The sequence below is a fragment of the Colletotrichum spaethianum genome (genome assembly GCF_022836535.1).
Source record: "Colletotrichum spaethianum MAFF 239500 DNA, contig11, whole genome shotgun sequence".
Classification (NCBI taxonomy): Eukaryota; Fungi; Ascomycota; class Sordariomycetes; order Glomerellales; family Glomerellaceae; genus Colletotrichum; species Colletotrichum spaethianum.
The window spans coordinates 741,418-760,999 of record NW_026054781.1 but is presented as its reverse complement, the minus strand read 5'-3'; the positions used below and the strand labels follow the sequence as shown (position 1 = coordinate 760,999).

At 49.0% G+C, this 19,582-nt stretch overlaps 7 protein-coding genes across 7 annotated transcripts; 6 read left to right on the top strand and 1 right to left on the bottom strand.

Annotated features, from left to right (window-relative positions):
* Positions 1 to 1,070: 1,070 nt before the first annotated feature.
* ColSpa_05141 (tricarboxylate transport protein) lies at positions 1,071 to 2,201 on the top strand (the record flags this gene model as incomplete). Its single annotated transcript, XM_049271353.1, has 4 exons — positions 1,071 to 1,223; positions 1,248 to 1,433; positions 1,484 to 1,656; positions 1,745 to 2,201. 4 exons carry the CDS (start codon positions 1,071 to 1,073, stop codon positions 2,199 to 2,201), a joined length of 969 nt encoding a protein of 322 aa, XP_049127310.1.
* A 749-nt stretch (positions 2,202 to 2,950) lies between these two features.
* Positions 2,951 to 3,268, top strand: ColSpa_05140 (uncharacterized protein; the record flags this gene model as incomplete). Its single annotated transcript, XM_049271352.1, has 1 exon — positions 2,951 to 3,268. The coding sequence occupies one exon, from the start codon at positions 2,951 to 2,953 to the stop codon at positions 3,266 to 3,268; it is 318 nt and encodes a 105-aa protein (XP_049127309.1).
* Positions 3,269 to 3,360: 92 nt separating this feature from the next.
* Positions 3,361 to 4,754, top strand: ColSpa_05139 (putative transporter; the record flags this gene model as incomplete). Its single annotated transcript, XM_049271351.1, has 3 exons — positions 3,361 to 3,515; positions 3,759 to 4,146; positions 4,206 to 4,754. 3 exons carry the CDS (start codon positions 3,361 to 3,363, stop codon positions 4,752 to 4,754), a joined length of 1,092 nt encoding a protein of 363 aa, XP_049127308.1.
* A 3,464-nt stretch (positions 4,755 to 8,218) lies between these two features.
* On the top strand, positions 8,219 to 9,427 carry ColSpa_05138 (galactose/lactose metabolism regulatory protein gal80; the record flags this gene model as incomplete). Its single annotated transcript, XM_049271350.1, has 2 exons — positions 8,219 to 8,816; positions 8,886 to 9,427. The coding sequence occupies 2 exons, from the start codon at positions 8,219 to 8,221 to the stop codon at positions 9,425 to 9,427; spliced, it is 1,140 nt and encodes a 379-aa protein (XP_049127307.1).
* A 613-nt stretch (positions 9,428 to 10,040) lies between these two features.
* Positions 10,041 to 10,820, top strand: ColSpa_05137 (putative glutamine amidotransferase-like protein; the record flags this gene model as incomplete). Its single annotated transcript, XM_049271349.1, has 1 exon — positions 10,041 to 10,820. One exon carries the CDS (start codon positions 10,041 to 10,043, stop codon positions 10,818 to 10,820), a length of 780 nt encoding a protein of 259 aa, XP_049127306.1.
* A 933-nt stretch (positions 10,821 to 11,753) lies between these two features.
* ColSpa_05136 (cholera enterotoxin subunit A) lies at positions 11,754 to 12,470 on the bottom strand (the record flags this gene model as incomplete). Its single annotated transcript, XM_049271348.1, has 1 exon — positions 11,754 to 12,470. One exon carries the CDS (start codon positions 12,468 to 12,470, stop codon positions 11,754 to 11,756), a length of 717 nt encoding a protein of 238 aa, XP_049127305.1.
* A 2,124-nt stretch (positions 12,471 to 14,594) lies between these two features.
* On the top strand, positions 14,595 to 15,046 carry ColSpa_05135 (uncharacterized protein; the record flags this gene model as incomplete). Its single annotated transcript, XM_049271347.1, has 2 exons — positions 14,595 to 14,618; positions 14,648 to 15,046. The coding sequence occupies 2 exons, from the start codon at positions 14,595 to 14,597 to the stop codon at positions 15,044 to 15,046; spliced, it is 423 nt and encodes a 140-aa protein (XP_049127304.1).
* Between the last annotated feature and the right edge of the window lie 4,536 nt (positions 15,047 to 19,582).

Here is a 19,582-nt window from a genome sequence, read left to right as displayed (position 1 = left end):
TCTTCCCGGATCCGTGACGGGGTGCCGAGGTCTGCTCTTCGCCCATTCCGCGTGTCTTGCCGTCGCCTTTCCGCACGACGCAATGCTGGTGTTGACTCTGCCGGTTTTTCGGCGAGATTCGCTAAAGGCTCGTAGATGCAATCCTTTCCATAAGTCTTGCAATTAGCGCACGTTGGTTGCTCATTGTTGCACTTGATCTAGTGGTTGAAAGTTAGCTCCATCGAGTGCGCAACGACAGGGCCAAAAACGAACCTTGCGCCGTCGGCAGAACGAACAGGCTTCAACTGCCCGTCTCCGGGGACGCCCGGATGCCGTGATGCTGTCTCCTGATCTCCGTTCCATGAGAGGAAAAATCAAGAGTACCGGGTGTCTCAGTCTCAATACCCGTGGATGGTAAGCGGGTAGACGTGGGTAGACGTGAAGATCATCACATCCGGGAATTAAAGTTGTCGAGAGGAAAGAAGAGTCTACCCGCGGATAGAATCTGACGTCAGGTCAATGCAGCTGTCAAGCTAGTTGGGCCGCGGGTACGGGAAGAGTTCTGATTGGCTCATCTCAGAGTCCACATCTCCTCTGATACCCGTCCAAACGGGTGACAAAGAAAAAGCCGGACACCTTCAAGGAGGATTTCGGTAGGGGATACCTAGGCTGGGTAAGAAATGTTACGGATGACAATGTACTGCTTTTCGTATTTTTAGAGCGGGAGTACCTAAGTTATCCCCAACTCTCAAGGTATAGGGCTTTTTCTTGTCACCCGCCTGCCGTCCAATGTTCCCGCGGGTAACGGGAACCGGGAGACTGGGGCTTCCTTCAGCTCAATCCACTGCAGATAGGGCAGTGCTATGTCTGTAATTGGGGAACAATGACAAACAACATAATTTTGCAGCATTTCCATAGTTCCGGCGCTCCAATAAGTTGAGTGTGTTACTGGGTACGTCTAGAGGTTCGCATCGAAACTCGCCTTCTCGTTACGCGCCAACTGTGTTTCCGCTATTAGCCGGAACATTTTCACTTAGACAGACCTAAGGAAAAGAGGAACCATCAAAAGTATACGGTTCTGTACAACCATCATGGATTCTGTGGCATCAGTTGTGCCAAACCCAAAGCTTGCCAGCTCAAGCAAAGCCAAACGAGAACTTGATTCAAGCGCGAAGCACAAGATCTCTCCTGGAATCTCATTGTTCTCGGGTGGAGTTGCTGGAGCTGTCGAAGCTGCAGTTACAGTAAGTCTTTCTCGGTTTAATTAGATATGCTTCTACTATATATCTTCAGTCGCTGACTATTGGTACCCTTCGAAGTACCCTTTCGAGTTTGCAAAGACAAGAGCACAGCTCCACTCAACCGGCAGCAAGAACCCGTTTGCAGTCCTTCTTCAGGTGGCCCGAAAAGATGGTCCTAGAGCCATCTACACCGGATGCTCAACTTTGATCATTGTATAGCCAGTTTCTTTCCCCAAGTGAGGCATTGCACTCACAGTTTTTAGGGAACAACTTTCAAGGCTGGAGTTAGGTTCCTGTCCTTCGACTCGATCAGAAATTCCCTGATGGACGACAAAGGACACCTGACACCCGCGCGGGGCATCTTGGCCGGCATGATCGCCGGATGTGTGGAAAGCGTTGTGGCAGTGACTCCTACTGAGCGAGTGAAGACGGCACTGTAAGTTTTTTCCAGCTCAGCATCTGGCGAACTTTGAATGCATGTAAACTATGTTTCCCAGCAGTAACTGATCAGAGCTTAAATGCAGGATTGATGATGCCAAATCAGGCGCAAGGAGATACGTGGGCGGAACGCATGCATTGGTTACAATGGTTAAGAAAAATGGAATCGGTGAAGCGTACCGTGGTATCGTTTCTACCACACTGAAGCAGTCCGCAACCTCTGCTGTGCGAATGGGCTCCTATAACGTGCTAAGAGAATTGTCCAAGAAGCATGGGTTCCCTAACAACTCCCTCGTAACATTTGGCTCTGGAGCAGTTGCCGGTGTCATCACAGTCTATGCCACCCAACCGTTTGATACAATCAAGACGAGAGCACAATCTGCCCGTGGAGCCGGTACTCTGGAATCGTTCCGAAAGGTGCTGTCAGAAAGAGGTGTGGGGGGTTTCTGGAGCGGGAGCACGATGAGACTTGGACGTCTGATTCTGAGCGGAGGAATTGTCTTCACTGTATATGAAAAGATCTCGAGTCTTCTGGCTCATTAGGATAGGTTTTCGTAGTTATCTGTTTCAACTATCAGAAAGGAGATTCGTCGGCACAATCTGTTTTCTGAGGCCACTGGTGCTCACAACAACGCAATGAACAGGGAACGTGATACGGTGAGTGAGTAACCCGCAATTAGCTACCTTTGTCTGTAACAACGAGCGAAAGAAGCGTCTTGCAACACAGACCTGGGCAATACAACAAGGCGAGGGGTTCCATAGGACGGCTGAGCGTCACTTTCTCGGGGCCAAATTTAACACCGGGTCCAAGTCAGTGGCCTTGGCTGTTGTCCTTCCAAAAGTGTTCGCTGTTGGTGGCCGACGAATATTTGGAGTGGTCTAACTGAAATCAACTAGCTTGTTTAGGGCAACCAGATTTCCAACAGCTCGAGTAATTCCCAGAACCAAATGCGACTCCGGTCACGCAACCTAGTGTCAATAGTGCTTCCCGCGGGAACGGTTCATGAGGCAGTGTTTGTGGAGAGTCAGTCTCACCCCAACGCTCCTGAACCCTGCTGGATGCTTTCGACGCGGGGTATTCTGGAGTCCCCGGATTGCCAAGAACGCCATACAATTCTTCTGGCTTGCAACTTGCGACTTATGGCTGAGACAATGGGTTGTGCAAGTATAAAGTCGGGCTCGAATCGAAGGTCAAAAGTAACTTCGACAAGAGGTCTCATTGTGTGACTCCAACAGTCAATTATATCACCACTGATCCCTGCCACTCAATTAATCTCATCCGGCCCGCCAATATGACTCCAGAAACCAGTGATCGGGTAGTCAATAGTGTCACCAAGAATGCAATCGAGTGCAGCCAGCTCGAACACTCCGACAAATCTGGTGATGAGGTTCAGCCTAAGGAGAAACTCGGCCAGCATTGCGAAATCTCCTTTAAGGAAATACAGGGTCGCTTCGATCTTCTGCGAGACTTGAGCGACGCGGAGATGGATAAGCTTAATAAAGGAGTGGTGCGGAAGATCGACTTGAGGATGATGCCTACCATTACATGCATGTTTCTCATGAGGCAAGTTCACAATAATGCGCTGCCAAGCAGAAAGTCTTACAACTAACATGGAAGCGGCTTACCAGTTACCTTGATCGAATCAACGTATCTAATGCGAGGCTCGGTGGCATGCAAGAGGATCTGCATATGTCTGACACCATGTGGAATTTGGGAATTTCAACGTTCTACATCGGCTATCTTGTTGGACAACTGCCAGGCAATCTGTGGTTGGCTAAGGCGAACCCGAGATGGTTTCTCCCCTCTACGATGATCGCATGGGGCGCGGCAACGATTTGCACACCTGCTTTGAAAAGGTAAGCGAGAATCTCTTGTCACCTCTTACAAGGTACATGTAAGAACAGGAGGCGCTGACAGCTGAGTACAGTGGTGCTGGGTTTGCCGCTCTGCGGTTCTTTACTGGTCTAGCCGAAGCACCTTTCTTTCCCGGTATCACTCTCAGTAAGTGAATCCTGTTCTGTTTCTCAAGCTTAAATCATCGACTTATGCAAAAAACTATCAGTGACATCCTCTTGGTATAATAAGCATGAAAATCCAAGTCGTATGGCCATATGGCACGCCGGGAATACCATCTCTAACATCATCTCTGGCTTTCTCGCTGCTGGTATCTTGACTACAATGGGCGGCGTCTCTGGGCTGTACTCCTGGCAATGGTTCTTCCTGATCGAGGGCATCGCTACCTTCTTGGTTGCTTTCGCTGCTTTCGCTCTTCTTCCAGACTGGCCTCACAACACAAGATTCCTCACTCCGGCGGAAAAAGAGATGGCGCAGTATCGCATCCTATGCTCTAACGGTGGAGTTGAAGAGGTTGCAGGCGGAACATGGGACGGTCTCAGAGATGCCGTCAAGGATCCCTTCACCTGGATCTTCTGTCTAATGCACTTTGCGCTCGTTACGGCCCAAGCTTTCAAAGATTTCCTGCCTTCGGTAAGTTTGATGCATCGAAGTCATTTTATGTAACCACGTGGACTGACGATAGTGGTCAGATTGTGAACACCTTCGACTTCGGCGAGCTTACGACGTACCTCATCCAGGCACCTCCGTACGCATTTGCCTTCGCATTTGCCTGTGTTGTTGCTTGGTCTTCCGGTCGCCACCAAGAGTCTTTTTGGCACATTGTCTTGCCTATTGTTGGTAGTGCCATCGGCTGTGCAGTGCTGATCTCAACGACGAATGTTGGGGCTCGATACTTCGGCCTCTTCTTGCTTATCTCTGGCACATATAACGGCCTGAACCTACAACTCTCATGGGAAACAACCGTAGTCCCCGCCCCTCGGAGTAAAAAGGCCGCACTGATCGCAATTGCCAACTGTATCAGCCAGACCAGCCATTGGTTCAGTCCCTACTTTTGGCCGCGTTCGCACGAGCCTTTCTATAGACTTGGTGGAGGCCTGGTCCTGGTCGGCTGTCTCTTGGTTATCGCAGCGGCTGGGCTTGCTAAATGGCGTGCGATCCGACTGAACAAGAAGTTGGACGAGGCGGAGGGGTATTCTGAGAATTCAGGTGCCGAGAGGGGCTGGAGATATGCGCACTGAAATATGTCAGTGCAGGGAAAGTCCATGCTCGCCATGTTCTTGTGGAAGAACCTTGTGAGCAGGCAGATTTGACGCAGTCTGAAGTTAATAACTCTTGAAAAACGTGTAATCATTGGAAGGAATCAAGTGGCTATGAGCAGCAACTCACCACAGCAACAGCAAAGATGTGAGAATACAGAGCATGCGATTTCTGGTATCCTGTATTTCGAAATTTGCTCCTCACCTCGCATGGAATTAGAATTCAAAGTGATCGCACTTTTGAGCTAGAAGGCCTCAGAGACCCCAGATATATCAGAGAAGAAGCTTGGCGCGAACATTCGATCCCGAAAGTCCCCCACAATACGGGCAATAGTTCGAAGTCTGCAGACAAACCGTCTCATGCTTTGTGCTGTTATTGGATGTTAATAAAAAGCGAAGATGTCGTTTCTCGGGCTCCCAGACTTCAATGTACTGAGGTTTATATCAAGCAAGCGAGACCTTAGAAAGACTTCAGATTTGCGAAGCTGGCTCCATCGGTTTTTTGACTACATTTTATCTTTGTAACAGTCGCAATAGTTCTTGATGAGCTCTCACAAAGTAAGAAGTATATGAGTTCTACTCGTTAGGGTTTGTTCTGTTGAATCTCACAATGTAAGCCGGTTTTTTTCCCCTAGAAAGAAAAACACCCAACCTTGTGACAGTCCATTGATATTCTAAAGAGCACTCGAGCTGGCAATCAGTTTAGTTTTCGCTTGCCCTCCACCAATTGACCTCCTTTTACAGAATCGTTTGACCGCCCGGCGTCGTTCCACTCCCAACATGCCGCGTACGGGCGGTAGGGAGAGTAGAAAGAAATTGGGATTTTCGTTTCAGTGGTCCAGGAAAACAGCAACCACAGTGAAGAATTTGACCTCGCGGGAACGAGCTGCCAACATCGAGCTTGCTCTTGCGCTAGAGTCAGAAGCGGCGAATCAAAACAACTCGAGTACTAAGTACATTTAAACCCCAAGAGCCATCCCGGTTGACAGAAATAGTAAAGATTGCCTCGATGAAGCTAGGATTGTTATAGGGCGTATCCCAGAAGCAGCTTTGACTCTAGACAATGTAGGTCTCGATGCAAGAGGATCTTGGGAGACTGTATGGAACCGCTCAATACCGTGATCCCAGTCATTGTTTTTAGAGCTAGCCCCTTGGTAGATACAGCACATACCATTAACATATGGCAGTAATGCCATTTGATCGAAGCGGAGTGCTTTGGCACATTACCAATTTAGATAACCAAGATCATTCGTCTACAATGCGAAAATTGATGAACGGGTTTCAACACATAGTTATTCACCGGACACATACAAGGCCATCTTGCAAGTGTATACTTCCGTTACCTGCCTCTAACCCTGTCTTGAACACACTAAGACTCCAGCATGACAGCCAACCATATCATCATCCCAAGCTCGTCCAGACTCTCACACCACTCTGCAACTTGGGCTACAAGCTGCCCTTCTTCGCTCACATCAGTAGTGTCTACTCCTACAGCTCCTATAGCTCGTCTGGCTTGTCGAAGATCCCGTATGCTCAATACTCTCTCATTGCGGGACTGAACATGTGCCTTGCTATATCGTGCTGCCCATTCGTCGTTCGAAACGGCTTCCCACAACTCCCTTCCTGAAGGAAGAGGTAATTGACTATAACCTCCGCACTCTGTCCCTGCGACGTTGAAGTCTACATCTAATAGGAGCTCGATACCGAATAAGATACATATCGTCCTGCACGTCTTGTTAATAACTCGGGAGTCATAAAAACTGTCTTTCCATGATTACCTTCGAACACTTTCGCAAATGGCCCAGTTTCGACGATCAATCTTGTTGCTGCTGGTTAAATTACTGGTATAGTCGCAGGACACGTGAAGGGTTCTTGCAATCGACTACCGCGAACGATTGGACCCTCTCGTCAGTAACAGCCCGAAACGACTTTCCAGGTGCCTTACATCAGGGGTCGATAACAGTGTCATAATATCGTTCTCGGGTATTGAGTCCGGGTCTCCCGCTTGAAGCAGGAGGTATATAACTACGGCTTGTAGGGCTTGCAAAAGTCCCTCGCAGTCGTAGGAAGTATGCTTGGTTTTTCAATGATGTTAGAGGAACATACGGGAGTTGTGGTAAAGTAAATTGCGGTGGTAATTTACCTCTCGTCGAAGCCTCTCAACCTCTTTGTAGATACTTCTCCACACGAAAGACGTACTCCCAGAAGTTCTTGCTTCGAAGCTCTGTACCAAGTTACAACAGATAGCCAAAGTCTCCGGTAAGCACTTGTGGAACTCCTTGCCACAAGAATCAGTTGGTAAACTGTTTCCCTCCACACCGCAGGGGGGAATATGAATGGTGGTAGTCGACCACCCTTGGCCATCATTTTGGGATAAGCCAGCAACTGCCCCAGAAGTACTTTAACGGTGAAGCACGAAGCCGCTGCCTTGTTGCGTCGCGGCGCAAGCGGTCTGTCCTGGTAAAATGGATGAGGAGGCCCAGGCAAACATTCTCTGCTTTGTGTGTGCAGCTGACTTGTTCTTCCAGTAGGGAGAAGAACCGGATCACCTGAAGAAAGTAAGGCCCTTTGGTCGTCCGGTACACCTGATTGTTGGCTATTCCGTAGCCAAGAAAGCCCACTAGGTTCGGGTGATGATTGAGGGCCTTGGAGCGTATTCAAGCGCATTGCAGAGGAAGGGCTTGGTAGGCTCAGTAAGTCAAGCTCACAGCCCGGTGAGAAATTTAGAAACGAGGGTGATAGCAGTGCATCCCAGTTCGTCGGTGGTCTATCAACACTTTCAACTTGGTTTTCCATAGATGAAGCGGCAAGAGCGCTTCCGCTATGAGCCAATCGCTCTGAGTAAGAGCTGGGCTGCTCCGAGTCCCTGCGGAGATCTCCTCCAAGGGCTGGCTGGGGACGCAATGCTCGGTATGCTGCTGAACGTCTCGGTAGATGGTCGTACTTGCAGTCTAGATTCCTTTCTTCGCATCGCCGGCATGGTGACTCAAGGGAGCATCTCGCCTTACTGACCCGGCAAGGACCACATGACTTTTTGCGGCTAATCGGTCTGCTCATGTTGATTGGCAAGCAGCGTCGTATGTTGCAAGGTGAATGCAAAAGTTGACAAGTGAAGCTCGATGCTCCGGATTTGATCTGGTCTGCCCGCGGAATCCCGACCAATCAGCAGCCACTTGATTGTTAAGGTTGGGAAGCCGCTCCACACCTCCGCTTCACATGCCGGAGTTTCGTCCTATCGGGGTTCACACGCGATACGTGATACTTCATGTTCCAATTATCTCGTGTTGTTGAGAACACAGGGATCATTGAAGGGACTATTATCGCACGATGGCAGGTGTCGAGACCACTGTTTATTGATTAATCATTCGAAGTATAATAGATCACGCTGTAACTGCAGCAGCTACAAGTCCAAAACTCGACCTTGAGCTGCCATTCTTGCCTACACCATGTCTCCCATACGCGTTGGAATTGTCGGTTTATCTGCCAAGGGGTCAGATATGGGTCCAGGAGCATGGGCTACAATCGCCATCCTTCCATCATTCCAGAACTCTCCAGAATACGAAATTGTCGCCCTCTGCAACTCATCCGTCGAAGCCGCCCGTCGCTCGGTTGAGATGCACAAGCTCTCCAGCTCTACCAAAGCCTATGGAGATGTCGAAAAGCTCGCAAAAGACCCCGACGTGGATTTGGTGGTCGTTAGCGTTGTCGTTACCAAACATCTCGAGCTAGCGCTTCCCGCAATTGCGGCGAAAAAACAAATCTTTGTAGAGTGGCCTCTTGGAGCTTCAGTTGCAGAGGCTGAAGAGCTAACCCGGTTGGCCAGGGAAAATGGGCTGAAGACGATTGTTGGCCTTCAGGGCCGCGGCGATGGACTCACTGTCAAGTTAAGGGAAATCGTCGAGAGTGGGGAGATCGGCGACATCCTTAGCACTTCTGTCGTGGGCGCCCTTCCGTACTTCCCTCCAACCTTCTGGGTCAAGGGGGCGGAATATTATCTTGATATCAAGAGCGGAGGGAACATGTTCCACATCGGATTCGGACACTGTGAGTCGTTCATAAGTTCTGGTGGTGTTCGGCGACAAACCTTTGTGGACTAACAAGCGCGATTCATAGTTTTGGACTCCTTTACTCATGTTGTCGGCGACTTCGATGTCGATAGTTTGTCCTCTGTTCTCAAGATTGATGCCACCAAGGTGCCCCTACACAATGCGGATAGGACCAAGGTTATCGATCCAGCCTACCCCAAGAGCTCGCCTGACCACATTCTCGTCCAAGGAAAGCTTGAGAACGGAGCCACAGCTTCGCTCAATTTCAGAACAGCCAGCGTAACTGTTGATAATATTGGCGCCCGATGGATCATCAGCGGCACCAAGGGAGAAATCGAGGCTAGTTGGGGACCTGGAATGATGTGGCAGGCTCATAACCCTAGCAAGAAGCTCAAAGTGAAGCTAGCCACTGGGGAGGAGCGGGAAGTCGAACTGAAGAAGCCGGGTACCCCTGCCGTAGCTAAAGTTCCAGACTTGGGGCTGAACACGGCACTGATATTGGATGGCTTCGCCAAGGGCGACGCCTTGAGATATGCCGACTTCGAGGCAGCCTTGAAGAACCATCGACTTTTGGAAGAGATCTTGCAAAGATCAGGATACAAGTTCTAAGAAAAGGAAACCTGCTGTGTGGCGTTGCTGCTTTTACACAGTTCAATAAAGCTTCTATCTAGGCTCAGCTAAATAGTAGTGGTATGAGATTCGACTTGCAGCATTGAATGAACATTTGATCAGTTTCAGCAGTTGAAACACCCCACAAAGGGGTTCGAATAGGTTTCCAGCTTATCAAGTGGTTCGTCCTGAGCGAATTGCTGTAAACAATCACTAGTGGGTCTTGATTCGGTACAGGGACCGACGCCGGCGTTGATGCCCGAAAGGGCGGAGTCGTGACAAATGTATTCCGACTCGGAGCAGCTCCCGAACTCTAAACAAACCCCAACTGACTGGTACTCTTGGCACGCTTCTCACCATTCATGTACATAATTCTCTATGATACAAATTCATCAATCGTTTTTGACGGCTGAAATTATACCCTACCAAAACAATGAAACAAGAACATGTGCACGGTCAGTCATCAGTGGGATATATGGGCTGTTCTGTACTGAGATTTCGGTAAGAAGCCGGAGGAGCGGTGACGCCAGGGATAGCACCCAAGACAATTGCGACGACGACCCCTCTCAAAGAGACTGATATCCGGCACATTGCCATATTGGACACAGATGTGATGGTCCCGGCTGTCCAATCAACCTATGGCCAATATTACAGCGCACAATACATCAAACTCCTCGGTGCCGCTGCTAAACGACTCGATGTATTGCAGCACGTCAAGTTCACAACCTGGGACGTCGTCTCTGGAATCTATCCTGATCCCGCCAACGTAGATGCGATATTGATTACCGGTTCCATTGCAGCGGCATACGACACTGATCTTTGGGTCCTCACACTTGGCACCTTTATCGAAAGGGTTTACACGACCTACCCCAACGTCCGTATCTTCGGAACGTGCTTCGGACATCAGCTCATCGGAAAAGTCCTTCTCGGCCCACATGGCGCCGTCGTAGAAAAGGATCCCAAGGGCTATGAGTTCGGGGTCCAGACGATCTCTCTGAACCAGAAACTCGTTGAAGACTTTCCTTGTCTAAGCGCACTTGGGCAAGCCGAATCCGTATCTGACTCGTTTTCGCGCAACCTGCGGCTCCAGATGTGTCACGGCGATCATGTTGCTCTTCCGCAGTCCCCGGCAAAGCTCCCTGGGAGTTGGATGAGTATTGGAGGTACCACGCACTGCGAGGTCCAAGGCCTCTACGAGCCGTCGCGGGTCCTCACGATTCAGCCCCATTTCGAGTGCAACAAGACCATCATGGAAGAGACGATCAAGTACTTTTACACACCAGAGAAGGGTTTCTCTCAGGAGTTTTTGCAGCAGGCGTTTGCGGATACTAAGAAGGAAGACGATGCCGCCGTTGCGGCAGAGTGGGTTTTAAGATTCCTGGCGAACATTTGAGATTTGTCGTTCGTGTATCTAAAAGAAAACAAAACCTCAGTTTTGCATGGCTAGCATTGCCTTCGAACGACGAATTTTAGTACACCAGATAGAAGTATTTGAGGTTATTTCTGCATTTACGACGCGCGAAGTCTATATCTGAGATTTCCTAAATAAACGAGAGACAACTATTTCATTTGTTTGCTAATCCTTTGGTCTTTTTACTTCTACTACATGACGAAAAGCTGTAACGGTTGGAAGAGCTGGGGTTTCTATTCGTGTACTTTCATTGAGTATAAGCAACCAATTACCTTCATTTCATATATGGTCATGCTTAGGAAGACTGGACTTCCCATGAGTGAACCATGATCCGCTGTTCAGTCTTGCTTCTATACTGGGGAGGAAGTTGTACTCAACATTATAGTCGTACTGAAGAAAGACAAAGTCCTCGGCGATAGACAGAACAGCGTCCAAGGGCGCGGGGTTCTCCACGTCTAAGCAGCTGTCGAGCCTATAGAAATAATATGATAGGAAGGACAGGAGCTTCATCCGGTCGAATTGGTTGACTAGCTCAGCCCCATGTCAGTTCATCCAATCACCAAACGGTTCATTCCAAGTTGCCAAAGCACACTATACAACAGCACGCGTCTCTCAATTACATCAAAATCTACATTTCACCATTGTCATAAAGGATGTATATCCGAGTTTCGAGAACCATCCTCTACTTGGCTTCATCGCAACCTACTTTACAACTTATTGAAAAGACAAAAAAAAAGGTAAGTTAAATACAAAGATTGTCCGAATGGGAACGACACGCGAGTAAGCGTGGACGGTTTTCTAATAGAAAACCTCGTGGTCCGAGAACCTCAATAGACCTCCTGGCTTTCTTTGCCCGAAAAGAATTGAGTGGAAGGGCCGTTATGGTGCTTGACGAATTGCCGGTCGTTCAACAAACTATTCACACGCCGGGCAGATTGCGTTGACGTACTCTAGATACTCTGTGGCGAACGCTTGGTTACTCTTGGCTGGCGAGCATGCTCGCTTCTTCATAAAGAATTCTCTTGCAGAGCGTCTGCAGGTGCTATACTGTGACCAAGGAGCCTCGGCCCAAGCTTCGTGGTCGGGAGGAAAAGCCGCGAGTTGGGGCTGAGCTCCGCCGTTGCCCATATTACTATAGGTGGCAGCCCGATACAAGGGGTTCAACTTTTCCTTTCCTTTGAAATTGTTGCGAACAGGAGTCCAGCCGATGATCTGGTTTATCTTAATGCCACCGAGAGCGGCGAACTCCTTCTCGTCGTTGTACGGATTGTATTTCCCGAGGGTCACCTGACAGTCGATCATATTCGGGGCAGAATGAATGCGGTAGATGTAGCCGTTTCCGCCGAAGTGCCACTTAACCCAGTTTGCAGCCAGGTTCGAGTCCGAGGTTGTAGATACGTATCCATCCTCATCTTTACTGAAATTATCGGAACCTCCATGGACATGGTTCCACAGGCTGATGTCAGCCGAGACCACGCCAACCGTAGACAAGCCCTTAGGTAACATCCCCCTGGAGGCTTGAATGGTGGAGAAAGGCCTTGAATCGGCGCTATAAACATCGATAGCGTGGCAAAGGAAAGCCCAGAGAGAGGCAAGGAAGAGTCTAATCACGAGGGGATGTTGCTTGGCCATTTTTAAGAGGTAAAGAAGGACGAGAAGATAGAGAGTGTTTTAAGTGAAAATGAGTTGGTTTTGTTAAAGGAAAGAGTGTATAGATGTGAGCGTCTGGTTCACAGTAGCTTTCTCTAATCAAGACCTTGGGAAGTTGTTAAATTTATATTTTTCTCATCATGGTTCTGCTAAGTACCAAGCATCCTACAAAGAGACAAATTCATCCACGATGGTCTCAACTTACCCTGGTTTGGGTCTATGATTACGACCTATGTTCGATTTCCACACTGTAGCATCATCTCTCGTCTTGCACATAGTCTACATTTAGTTTAGATGCATGAATGAGTAATTGAACTTGTGATCGGATCCGAAAGTCAGAGTTCCGCAAGAGCCGACAAAAAATCTCTTATAGAGCTCCTCTAGATGGGCCAGGTTAGCTGTAGGGCGTAGCAGTTACTGAGTTCCAGCCAGGATAGGAAGTCAAGAGTTTCAAGCCAACTCCAACAGATGCTGGTGTAATCACTTCTATAGTAAAGAAGTCCATCCTGATCACGCGTCTCTTTTTCTCTCCCTTTGTTACTATTTTTCATCATTTTTAACGAATGTATACATAAGTACTTGCTGATTGATCGAAAGTTTGACAAGCTCGAGTTGGTTACTAGTGTTGGCCTAGACTATGTGCGATTCATTTGCTGTAGTCCACCTCCAGTAGGGCGAATCTGATTGTTCGTAGATACAAAAGTTTAAAGACCCCTTAGCCACGAAAGAGATGTGATGTCTAATTTGGGCTCTAGTTAGTAGGGCTGTTGTACCAGTTTTTCAAGTTCATCATTGTGCTGAGTAGCCGAGTGATCTGTACTAAGATTTGTTCTTAAGTTTCCTCCTTATAGTGTCAAAGGTAGTACGTCCAGTTAAAGTAGGGTACTCGGCCATTTTTAGGGTGCCGTCTGCTTCTGAATTCTATACAGAACGCCTGCGGCTTATTAATTACGGTACAAAATGGCCGCAGGCGCATCCGCACACTTATAAACTCCGGATTTCCATCGACTAGGCTAGGTCGACATCCACCCACTCACCATACAACCATTTCCACTTGATCAAACATTTCCAACAATGTTCAAATCTCTTCTCAAATCCATCTTTCCCACAATCATGAGCGACTCATCAGACTCCATAAGCACTGCCGCTTCTACTCCTGGAGTACAGAAAGTGGGCGGCTTGACCTGGGAAGAAATTCCCATCGACCATTCTGCAACCGCCCCTAGGCATTTCGGCCTTTCCAGCACAGACACCGCTAAGCTTCTCAACGGCTATCGACCCGCGGCAATGGAAGATCGCTGGATGTGTCGTTCGGACGGGCCGGACAAGCAGGGCCACGTAGTGGTCCATGTTTATCGAAGTTAGACCGGCGGTGAGCAGTTCCGGATCAAAGCAAAATTGTTGGGCCCCGACACGAACGTGGCGGGGACCGCAGAGGGGCACAAAGCGGACATGAAGGATATTACGTGGAACAGAGGCAGTGGCCCTGTCCAAGTTTCAGAGAAAGAGGCAAAGACCTTGGCGACTATGATACTTCGAAGTGTCCTAGGATGTAAACTAGAGATGGCACCTTAGAAGATAGTCTGACTAAATGAACTAAGTTATTGATGAGAGTGTCAATACGTCAGTCCTTCTGCCTCTAGTATCGACCGGATGTCATTGCCTTAGCAATCTGAACGCTAACTAAATCGGTCGAAACTTACATCTAAAGAAAATAAATAATACTATGCCACAGTGTCTAAAGCACTGGATTTCTGTATGTTGCGTACACACAACTGTTCCAGAACCACCAAGCCCACCAATATCTTGAAGTTCACCGCATTTGCAAAAGTATTGAACTTTATTATGGTTTAATTAGAGAGACTCGGTAGATTCGGCATCATGTAACACTCAGTTTTGAGGATTTTCAAGCTAACAGATAGTTGTTCAGTCATCAAACTCCACGACCGTGAAAGCCCCTTTCTCCATCACCACGTCGTTCTATATGAGTAAGCAATAGATCTCGCCCACTGCTGATCTAGAACCAAATCATCAACACATCATTCACACTCGTTACCACTCTAAAAGGACTACATTCGCTGTTCCGCCTTCAACTCAAAATTCCCAATGTACGATATCTTCCACCAATGGGTATGGACAGTGACTAATCCTCGGTATAGATGCAGCTTCCCACTCTTCTCTCCGTTTTTACCCTCGGCGTCTCGACCGTCATTGCCGCCGACTACTGTACACCAGTTCGCGACCCCTACCCTCGTAAAGCAAACACTGGCTTTACATTCAGTGATGACGACCCAAAAGGCTGGGAATGGCAATCCCGAGACGTCCAGCAGATTACCGCCCTTAGCCAAGTGACCAAAGACAAAGTCACAAGTTGCCAGCTCCATCAGGGTGGTGGCGGTGGCACTTTTGCTCAGCTAGTTTGTATTGATTTCGAAGGAAACTATGCCTGCTGGAGCACGCCTGCCGACAACGAGGTCTGCAATATTGTCTTCGAGATAGATGATAGTCCGCTCAATGTTTGCGAATCCGTTCACAACATGTGGGACTGGGCTGCGTAGGTGAGAATATGTCTTGCTATGGCATTGTGCGATTGCTAAAGCACCTTAAGATAATCATGCCTTTCCGGCAAAAGTCTTTCTAAGAGCACTTAGGTCCATCGGGACATGGCTTTGCTGAAGATGCTACCTTGACTTGAGCCAACTGCAAAGAGGTACGCACATGTGTCAGACATTATGCTGGCCATTGTACGAGGGCTTGTAAATTAGAAGATTGTGTATAGCAATTTGACACTCTCGTAACTTGCACCCTCTTTCGTTAATTTCATTGCACAAGGGGGAATTTTTGCGTCAGTGTCAGTAAAGTGTTGCCATTTCTTAACCATTTACCAGACTTCAGCGATCCAGCTACAGCCCATACCTCCGATGCTAATTGTTTTCAAAATGATGGCATACGTTTGAAAAGCCCCTGAGAATCAAAGTATCGGAGGCGTTCTAAAATACTTGTTTTAGATACGGATCGCTGCACTGACAACTGGCCAGGCTCTCTTGCTGGAAAACGATAAACGGATGAGCCTCATTGACCACTCTCATGTAGAGTAGCATCGACTTGCTCGCCCATCCTTCCCTCCACTTGCATCTTTATCATTATACACTGGTGTAGTTCCCGAAACAACTTCGAAGGAGAAGGCTAGTTGAAACAGACTCGATTAAGCCAGGACATTGAGGCAGTCAGTAAGACACTCTCTCACCTGCTAAAGGGTTCTTGTAGTATGGCCCGGCTTAGCAATACGTGAGGTATACGAGGAGTAAAGATAGTTATTTGCTTAATGATGAAACTCAAATATGGTTACGTAAGCATCGCTCTCCCAGCAAGTGGTGGCAAGCGGCGCTACGCGTCTGGCAAGGCTCGGTATGGGAAATGAGTGACACATATACAGCACTCTATTTGGATTGTGCGGGTATATCTATAGTATCTGCAAATCACCCTTAAAGGAGTATCCAGCGATCACTATCGCAAGAGTCTGGACCTCCTAAAACTTAGCACATGCTCATATTTGTTCCCCGTCAGGAAAACATGGCGGTACCATCCCGCCCATTCAGGCCGTTTTCGCATTATGCTCCGAATATTCACCAAAAATGTATCCTTAGGGGCCCCAGCCGCTTGTACTGCCAGTCGCAATGCACGGCGTCGGTCGCCTCCACAAACATGTTCCCCAGGCAGCCTATTCTCAGTCCAGATACGGTCGAGCGCGGTTTCAACTGTTGCCACCAGATTCTTGAACTCCGCATTTGTTCTGCGGTTATAATGTCAGTGCCGTTCACCTCGTAGCTTTAGGTTAAGAGAAGGTTGCGAGAAGGTAAGAGGGTAGAGGGATGGTGACGTATTGCAGGACTGGAGTACTTACAAAACAGGACGTTTTTCTGGGGGACGCATCATGAGTCGACGCATGTCTTCTATCGCATGATGCTGTGTAAAGAACAGCCACGACTGAAAGCGCGGCTCTGAGGAAATCCGGGCAGCTGAATTGTATGTCGTGGCGAGGGATTTGTTGTGGAAAACGTGATGTAAACTCTTATGACATGGCTGGCAAAGCTCCAGTATCCTGTTTCTCTGCTCCGCTGTGAACCGACCCGGATGACGTTTTGTCACACCTTTCGGGAGTAGGTGATGCCTCGTAATTCCGGTGGTATGTTGCAAACAAAGGGAACAGTCTCCTGGTCTGGCCGATGATGTGTCGTGTTCCTTGAGAAGCATCTCGATCCAAGAAGGCCAGTCACGGACGTATTCGCCAGGTGTCTGTTGGTTTTTGTAGTCGGCTAGGTGCTCGCTAACAGACCATTGGAACGTTTTAATACTGGACTTCCGAATGTGTCTTTCAATATCTTCCGGCATGACGGGACTCCCGGTCGGAGCGATGGACTGTTCATTTCGGTTGAAAGCATCCGTGTCTAGCCATTGCTCTGGTCCGTCGTGTCTTGATTCGTTCCGAGACTTGTGGTGTTCTCGTGTTCTGCTACATAGCGATAACGGCGAACCCTCGAGCACTTGACGATTAGAAACGATCTTCTCTTTGGTCGAGAGATCAGAGACAGGCGTGATGGATGGCGGGTTTGAACCCTCATGCCCCAGAAAAAGTGAACCAGACCTCTCTTTGGTAGGTAAACTTTTGTCTCGTTGACCTCCTCTCTCGTCACGAGCAGCGACGTGCATGACTGAACAAGACTCCGGCTGATCTAGTTCAGAAACCTTTTCAGACATGACTTTTGCTAGATTGTTATGACGACCTCTCCTTCTGCCGTGCTGAGCAGGTTGAATTTTCGAGACCTGTGACACTTGAATGAGTGCTAAGAGTTCCTCTCTCCTGGCTAGCATGCGATGACCCTCTATGTTGCTTGTCTGATCTCCTCGTTTAGGAAACGTGACACCCCACTTCATGGAAGAAAGAAGTGCAGGACCAGACTCTCCTCGAGCGTGTGTTCTGGCTCCAAGTCTCTCTATAATCGACCCACTGTTCGCACTGAGGGTGAAATTCATCTTTCTCCACAGCAACGTAGATAGTGGCCTGTCCTGTGATGTTTTCATGCATCGTTTGTCGGGCTTGGTTCCATCTACGGCCGTTAATATGTCGGTTTTTATTTGTTTCGAATGGCGTTTGACAGAGCCTTGTTCTTCTTGGCAGGCAAGGGCAGAGACACGCCCATGCCGACGGAAAGCCACCCCTTCTCGAATCCCCGACGCCTGTGCAGGCTTATTGGAATCCTCCAGCGCTACTGTCTTGGTACGTGAACCATGCTCTTCACCCAAGGCATAATCTGCAGGAAGGGAGAGATTTTCTAGAGGGTCATCTGCCACCGTCTCGCCATGCTCAGCGGCGCGCAGGATGGATGATTCCCCTCCTAGACGGCGGTCCTTGGAGTGTCTAGGATTCTGTAGCACGTGGTAAACACCCCATTGCCCGATTCTCTCTTTGCTCGGAAGATCATCAGGTCTCCATCGCGGCGCCGGCGCATATCTCGGGGGAGCCTTCACGCCCCTTTGCCTCTGCCTTCTCCTGACCTTCGGATCAAGAACAGGGCCCTGAACCTGTTGACTGTGATACGTCCCCCATTTCCCGTTCTCTAATTTCTTTGGAGCAGGCCGAGACGATGATGTGGCTTCCGTCTGTGATTCCGAGCTGTCCGCTCCGTTCTTCGCCCTCCGGGCTCTCGAAGTGGCTGATGCGGTGGGCCGTAGACGGAGCGGCTTGCCGGCATACGACCCCCAACCCGTCGTTTCCGGAGGTCTTGGAGGCAGACCAGGTTCTTTCAATACATCCGTAACAATTGCCGAAGCGGAGCTGTTTCCCTCTCTTATGCTGGTTGCGACACGCGATGGGACATGAAGCTCATCATCATCTCTTTGCCGAGCCTCACCCGTCGCCTCTGCCCCACAAAGGCGGCGACAACACGTCAACAGCCGGATTGATAGCGTACAACGCAGTGAAGTCTATTCGATGTCAGAAAGCTTTGGTGAATGGAATCACCCGGTTAAGTTCAATGGTCTAGGGGTGATGAGCTACCTACTTGGTCGACGCGTATTCTTCCTTGTGACGTGGTCGATTTGGCCACCGTTGACCAAATGAGCATCTTGTCGGGGTCACTTCCAGTCTAAACATACCAATCGACAGCGTCATTGAGGATTGAAGCAACAGAATAAGTTATAAAGAAGTATCATTGCTGCAGTGAAGGTCTTCTGACCGCAAGGTGAAGTCGTTGAGGAAGGAGCAAATATTTGCTCCATCCTTCGCGTAGCCACAAAGCGAGCATACACAGTTGGTCTTCGCCACCGATGCGACTCTCGCACTGTGGTCGTATTCTGAGGTTTCCATGACGTCTCGCTCTTGAGCTGCCTAACAACATCTGGTATACAGAAGTGTGTTTTTTTTTTTGGGGGGGGGGGGGGGGGGGTTTCTCGTTTTTTAGTACCATAGATATTATCAAAATTTCTGAGTAAAGATCTCTTCATACTAGTTCGCCTACTCCGGGCGGGCCAACAGAGAGGCGCTCAGCTCAAGCTTGATGACCTCATCCAAGCCCAGCATCTCACGCACCCTAGTCCTCAACGCAACGACCTTCCTGCCCTTTTTGTCTTCATCGTTGGGGGAGATCCCGGTATGCCAGAGTTTTCCGAATGCCTCTGCACCGCGGTAATGGGTTTCGAAGTACGGTGAGACCCGTTGGCGAAATCACCAACGCTCGCAAATTTCATCCACGCCGTAGGCCCACCATGGACCCTTAACCCACGACCAAGTGAAATGACACTGCCAGCGCCTTGTGAGGGATGACGCGGTGCAGCGGGCTCACAGCATGTGGAGAACGTTCTTGTAGGAACGGTGTGATCTTGAATAATCATCCAGGGCAGCGACGACAAATCATCACTCCCCCGGCGAACCAGTGGTATTATACATCAGAAAATTTCTTTGAATGCCTTCCATTTACATCATTATCAAACTCCGTTCCGTCCCGTCAATCCCATCCCGGCTCCGCGACTTGCAGCTAAGGAGCCAACACCCTGTCGCGCTTGCGCTTTACACCCGCGACACGTCCGATGCGATC